Source organism: Salvelinus fontinalis, chromosome 10, assembly GCF_029448725.1.
Source record: "Salvelinus fontinalis isolate EN_2023a chromosome 10, ASM2944872v1, whole genome shotgun sequence".
In the NCBI taxonomy this organism is placed as follows: domain Eukaryota; kingdom Metazoa; phylum Chordata; class Actinopteri; order Salmoniformes; family Salmonidae; genus Salvelinus; species Salvelinus fontinalis.
In genome coordinates, this window is record NC_074674.1 from 24,233,437 (window position 1) to 24,240,702 (window position 7,266).

At 42.3% G+C, this 7,266-nt stretch overlaps 1 protein-coding gene across 5 annotated transcripts in view; it reads left to right on the plus strand.

Moving 5' to 3' along the window:
* Positions 1–7,266, plus strand: part of LOC129863846 (voltage-dependent N-type calcium channel subunit alpha-1B-like) — a 218,384-nt gene that overhangs the window by 169,897 nt on the left and 41,221 nt on the right. For all 5 annotated transcript variants that reach the window (XM_055936175.1, XM_055936176.1, XM_055936178.1 and 2 more), the window contains 3 exons: positions 3,953–4,154; positions 5,201–5,365; positions 6,709–6,819. In XM_055936175.1, coding sequence (XP_055792150.1) covers positions 3,953–4,154; positions 5,201–5,365; positions 6,709–6,819 — 478 coding nt within the window. The remainder of the gene's footprint in view (positions 1–3,952; positions 4,155–5,200; positions 5,366–6,708; positions 6,820–7,266) is intronic.

The window sequence follows — 7,266 nt, forward strand, 5'->3', positions numbered from 1 at the left end:
CTCAGCTAGTCAGTCATTTTTCATCGCTCTCTCTCTCCCCCTCTGTCGTTCTCTCTTTCTCTTTCCACATCATTAATCCTAAGTAATAATGCAGGGCTACACGGTATAAGTTATGTAAAATGAGTTAACTAGCTGTTGGATTGATCCTTAAATCAAAATGGCTCTATTCCCTGTAACCCAGCGACTAGGGCTTGAGAAAGAATAGCACATCTCTTCACTGTAAACCCCATTACTCAAAACCTTTGTGGAAACCCGTGTTTCCAGCATGCTGGGTATTATTCTAAAGAGCTCCTCCCCCAAACAAGACAAACTGTATGACCAAACAAAATACATTTCAAATAAATAGAACTTTAAAATATATTTTTTCATATAATTTACTTGAAAACATCATAAATGTTTAATGATGAAAAAATATATAATGTAAACAATTACTTAACTAACCTTTGCCTAAACAAATTATACTTTATATGTGATATTACCAAAATAAATGTTTGCTTGAACTCAAAACAGATCAAATGTTGAGAGAAAAATGTAATAATTGTACTTACTAAGAATTTTGAGCAAATGTTCAAAAAAAAACTGAAATACCTTATTTACATAAGTATTCAGACCCTTTGCTATGAGACTCAAAATTGACATGATTTGGAAAGGCACACACCTGTCTATGTAAGGTCCCACAGTTGACAGTGCATGTCAGAGCAAAAACCAAGCCATGAGGTTGAAGGAATTGTCCGTAGAGCTCCGAGACATGATTGTGTCAAGGCACAGATCTGGCGAAGGGTACTAAAAAGTGTCTGCTGCATTGAAGGTTCCCAAGAACACAGTGGCCTCCATCATTCTTTAATGGAAGAAGTTTGGAACCACCGAGAGTCTTCCTAGAGCTGGCCGCCCGGTCAAACTGAGCAATCAGGGGAGAAGGGCCTTGGTCAGGGAGGTGACCAAGAACCCGATGGTCAATCTGACAGTGCTCTGTGAAGATGGGAGCGCCTTCCAGAAGAACAACCTTCTCTGCAGCACTCCACCAATCAGGCCTTTATGGTATAGTGGCCAGACGGAAGCCAATCCTCAGTAAAAGGCACATGACAGCCCGATTGGAGTTTGACAAAAGGCACGTAAAGACTCTCAAACCATGAGAAACATGATTCTCTGCTCTGATGAAACCAAGATTAAACTCTTTGGTCTGAATTCCAAGTGTCACATCTGGAGGAAACCTGGCACCATCCCTACGGTGAAGCATGGTGGTGGCAGCATCATACTGTGGGGATGTTTTTCAGCGGCAGGGACTGGGAGACTAGTCAGGATCAAGGGATAGATGAACGGAGCAAAGTACAGAGAGATCATTGATGAAAACCTGCTCCAGAGCATGCAGTACCTCAGAATGGGGCGATGGTTCACTTTCCAACAGGACAACGGCCTTAAGCATACAGCCAAGACAACGCAGGAGTGGCTTCGGGACAACTCTCTGAATGTCGTTGAGTGGCCGATTGAACCCGATGGAACATCTCTGGAGAGACCTGAAAATAGCTGTGCAGCAACGCTCCGGATCCAACCTGACAGAGCTTGAGAGGATCTGCAGAGAAGAATGGGAGAAACTCCCCAAATACAGATGTGCCAAGCTTGTAGCTTCATACCCAAGAAGACTCATTGCTATAACCGCTGCTAAAGGTGCTTCAACAAAGTACTGAGTAAAGGGTCTGAATACTTATGTAAATGTAATATTTCAGTTTACATTTTTAATCAATTATAAAAAAGTATTTGTCATTATGGGGTATTGTTTTTTTATGAATGGGGGGGGGGGGATGATTTCATCGATTTTAGAATAAGGCTGTAACAAAATGTGGAAAAAGTCAAGGGGTGTGAATACTTTCTGAAGTCACTGATAAGGATGTGTTGTACAAGCATGTTGTGAAATAAAATGGTGAACCTGGTGAGCATTCTTTTACTCCATGCTTTATAATAATATTCCCTGCTGTACTCAGTTATGGGTGGTGACAGATCAATATTGGGCATGCTTTGTTCCAGTGAATGTTCACCATTTTATTTCACAACATGCTTGTACAACACATATCCTTATCAGTGCCTTCAGAAAGTATTTACACCCCTTGACTTTTTTCACATTTTGTTGTGTTACAGCCTGAATTTAATATAAATTACATTTAGATTGTGTGTCATTGGCCTACATACAATACCCCATAATGTCAAAGTGGAATTATGTTTTTAGAATTATTTTTATATATTTTTTTACAAATTAATAAAATATTACAAAATGTCTTTAGTCAGTAAGTGTTCAACCCTTTTGTTATGGCACACCTAAATAAGTTCACGAGTAAATATTTGCTTAACAAGTCACATAATAAGTTGCATGGACTCACTCTGGGTGCAATAATAGTGTTTAACGTGATTTTTGAATGACTCCCACAGACACAATTATCTGTAAGGTCCCTCGGTCGAGCAGTGAATTTCAAACACTGATTCAACCACAAAGACCAAGGAAGTTTTCCGTTGCCTCGCAAAGAAGGGCACATAAAAATAAGCAGACATTGAATATCCCTTTGAGCATGGTGAAGTTGTTAATTACACTATGGATGGTGGATCAATACACCCAGTCACTACAAGATACAGGCGTCCTTTCTAACTCAGTTGCTGCAGAGGAAGGAAGGCCAATAGTGACTTTTAAACAGTTACATAGTTGAATGGCTGTGATAGGTGAAAACTGAGGATGGATCAACAACATTGTAGTTACTCCACAATACTAACCTAAATGACATAGTGAAAAGAAGAAATCCTTACAGAATGCAAATATTCCAAAACATGCAAGCAATAATGCACTAAAGTAAAACAGCAAAGAAATTAGCTTTATGTCCTGAATACACAGCGTTATGTTTGGGGCGAATCCAACACATCACTATTTTCAATCATGGTGGTAGCTGCATCATGTTATGGGTATGCTTCTCACGGGCAAGGACAAGGAAAAAAATTTTGCAAAAAAATAAACGCAATAGAGCTAAGCACAGGCAAAATCCTAGCGGAAAACCTGAGTCAGTCTGCTTTCCAACACACAATTTCACATTTCAACAAGACAATAACCAAACCTAAAACACAAGGCCATTGTCTTGCTTACCAAGACAATAGTCAATGTTCCTGAGTGGCCTAGTTACAGTTTTGGCTTAAAATCGTCTTGACAATCTATGGCAAGACTTGAAAATGGCTGTCTAGCAATGATAAGCAAACAACTTGACAGAGCATGAAGAATTTTAAGAAGAAGAATGTACAAATATTGTACAAATATTGTACAATCAAGGTGTGCGAAGCTCTTAGATACCCAGAAAGACTCACAGCTCTAATCGCTACCAAAGGTGATTCTAACATGTATTGACTCAGGGGTGTAAATAAATTCTGTATTTCATTTTCAATTCATTTGCAAAAAAATTTTTTTTTACTTTGTCATTATGCCATATTGTGTGTAGATGGGTGGGAAAAAACTGACTTCATCAATTTTTAATTCAGGCTGTAACACAACAAAATGTGGAATAAGTCAAGGGGCATGAATACTTTCTGAAGGCACTGTATGTGCCCTCCCTTGGCTGCCATCTGTATTGGCTATAACAGTTAAGCTAGTTAGGATAGGATAAACTGTAATGTCCTCCAGAGGGAAATTGTCTTAGACACCCAATATTGCTGTATACAAAAGCACTGTACATTACTTAACATATGCACAATAGTGGCATGTTTGTCTTCTTAGTTCAGTGTAATTGGCATTGTCTCATGTTTGTGTAGCACCGGGGTGAAGTTTCCTCTAGATATGGTTCTAGGATCAGCTTCCCCTCCCCCAATCCTAACCCTAACCATTAGTGTGAAAAATGCGAAACTGACACAAGTTCAGCCACTAGGGCCACATTTACCCTACCCCTTTTCATCTATAAATGCCTCTGTCTTTGCCTGTTCTCTCCAGGGTCCTAAAGCATTCTGTAGATGCCACCTATGAGGACCAGGGTCCCAACCCAGGCTTCCGTATGGAGACCTCTATCTTCTACGTGGTCTACTTTGTGGTCTTTCCCTTCTTCTTCGTCAACATCTTTGTGGCTCTCATCATCATCACCTTCCAGGAGCAGGGAGACAAGGCCATGTCAGAGTGTAGTCTGGAGAAGAACGAGGTACACAAACACACACACACACACACACACACACACCTTCCAGGAGCAGGGAGACAAGGCCATGTCAGAGTGTAGTCTGGAGAAGAACGAGGGACAGTATGCTGTCTGAACACACGCAGTCACACACAGAGAGAGAAAGACACCACATATACCCAAACACACACACATGGAGAGAAAAACACACACACACAAACACTCAAACCTAGTTGCCTGGTACCCAAAAGGTACTTTTTGATTCAACTTGCAGTCAGTTATTAATACAAGGTCAAGTCATTCCTGCCTCTGATCTGTTGAAACCGGCACAGTGTCGGATCTCTCAACACCTGTCACAGCACCTGTGGACTTTCAGCTGATTTCCTTGCTAGACTGTTCTTTCCCTCAAAACACATCAACACAAAAGAACAGCAACACACCTGTGAAGCAACCAGCCCAGTGTAGTCCATCCAGCTCTCTCTATTTCCTACATCATAGGGAATTCCACTTAGTGTGTCTCAAATGGCACCCTATTCCATTTATGGTGCACTATAAAGGGAATAGGGTGCCATTTGGGACACAGTTCAGTGCTTCAGGTTGGTAAACTACTGGCGAGTGATCAGAGAGACTGGTTTTGCTGCCTTGTGTGAAGATATTAAACACGTCTGGAAACTGTTGGGATGCATGCCAGCGCCTGTGGGACGTTAGTTTTGATGTTTTTCATTTGATTGTACCTTGGTCCTTACTAGGGTTGCAAAATTCCTGGAACTTTCAATAATTTCCCTAGTTTTCCCGAACTCCTGATTGAAAAAAAAAGAAACTGAATTTCTTCCAAGTTTCCGGAATTTTGTAGCCTTAGTTGTTACTTTATGTTTTGCTTTTTTATACTAATAATCAGAGTTTGAACAATATCAGATCTGATTAGGGAGATGAGTGAGTTTCACAAACTCTTACATAAGATACTTCTAAGATAATATTATTATGTTTTCTTATGTACTTTGTTCCCTCCCTCCCTCTATCCTGCCTCATCCCTCTTTGTCTCCCTCTGTCCCTCCGTCCAAACTCCAACACAGAGAGCTTGTATCGACTTTGCCATCAACGCCAAGCCTCTGACGCGCTACATGCCAGCAGACAAGCAGTCGTTTCAGTATAAGATGTGGAAGTTTGTGGTGTCGCCGCCCTTTGAGTACTCCATCATGACCATGATCGCACTCAACACTGTGGTGCTGATGATGAAGGTCAGTGACGCCTCCCACACACCAGGGGCACTGATATTTGGTGGTTGTGAAATCTAATCCTCAATCTGTTGTAAGGGAAAATGTCTACCTTGAGCGGGATAACGTTTGGGAGAGGGTTTTGGAATGAGTAAGCAGTATAATTTGGAAGGATACGTTAAACGTATCCATTGTTGACGTACAAGCTAGTTTTAGGAGCAGCTTCTCTGTTGCTAATACCCTTAACTACATGGCTGATCCAGCCAGGTGTTGACCTGTACAGGTCTGTCAGACTGAGGGACGGTGTTCTACACACAAACACACACACACACACACACAGACAACAGAGTACGCAGAGTACGATGTTAACATTGCATTCCATAAAATAAATCAATGTTTAACATGCTGAGAGTACAATGCAATGATGCATAGAAAACATTCTTGTCTTTCTGCCCATTCATTCAGTTGGCTGTCTCAAACAAAGGACTGGGTAACACATCATATACAGTGATAATGGCGCCGGAGGGGATGGCTGCCGTTTTACGGGCTCCTAACCAACTGTGCTATTTTGTTTGTTTTTTCGCATTGTTTGTAACTCATTTTGTACATAATGTTGCTGCTACCCTCTCTTATGCCCCAAAAAAGCTTGTGGGTCGAGAGTTTCAAGTTCCTTGGTGCCCACATCACCAATGAACTATCATGATCCAAACACACGAAGACAGTTGTGAAGAGGGCACGACAACATCCCCCCCCCCCCCCCCCCCAGGAGACTGAAAAGATCTGGCATGGGTCCCCAGAGCCTCAAGAAGTTCTACAGCTGCACCATTGAGAAGATCCTGACTGGTTGCATCTCCGCCTGGTATGGCAACTGCTCGGCATTTGACCGTAAGGCGCTCCAGAGGGTAGTGCGTACGGCCCAGTACATCACTAGTGCCAAGCTTCCTGGCATCCAGGATCTACAGTATATACTAGTCGCTGTCAGAGGAAGGCCCAAAAAATTGTCAAAGACTCGAGTCACCACCTAGTCAACCAAGTCATAGAATGTTCTCTCTGCTACCGCACGGCAAGCAGTACCGGAGCGCCAAGTCTAGGACCAAAAGGCTACTTAACAGCTTCTACCCACAAGCCATAAGACTGCTGAACAATTTATCAAATGGCCATCCGGACTTGTACTATAGTTGTGTGTGCGTGTGCGTGTGACAGATTGACAGAAAGATGAGGAAAGAGGGGAAGGATCACTTTCACAAGTATTGCAATGGTACAGTATGTCTGTAGGACATTGGAAATGGGCATAACCATTATCATTTCACTCATGTTCAGTGGGAGTAAAAGTTGACCTCTGACGTCTTCCTGACCTCTGCCCTCAGTTTCACGGTGCTCCGGAGCTGTACGAGGCCATGCTGAAGTACCTGAACATCGTGTTCACAGCTCTCTTCACACTGGAGTGCATCCTGAAGATCATCGCTTTTGGACCACTGGTGAGCCTGCATCGCTCCATACACTACTGGAAATGGGCACTATCTATCCAAGCATTTGGGAAAATAGGGTGTAGACTACTTTGGAATCACTAAAGGTGTCCTTTTTGGGAAAAATAGATGACTCTGGTTGGAGTACCACACAAAGAAGGTGCTATCTAGAACCTAAAAGGGTTCTTTGGCTGTCCCCATAGGATAACCCTTTGAAGAACCTTTGTTGGTGCCAGGTACAGTAGAACCCTTTTGGTTCCAGGTAGAACCCTTTCCTCAGAGGGTTTTACATGGAACCCAAAATGGTTCTACCTGGAACCAAAAATGGTTATCCAATGGGGACAGCCGAAGAACCATTTTGGAACCCTTTTTGCTAAGAGTGCAAGGTGGGAAAGAGAGAGAAACAGAGAGGCAAAGATAGAAAAAGGGGGACGTCGGGACAGAGTGATAAATAGAGAG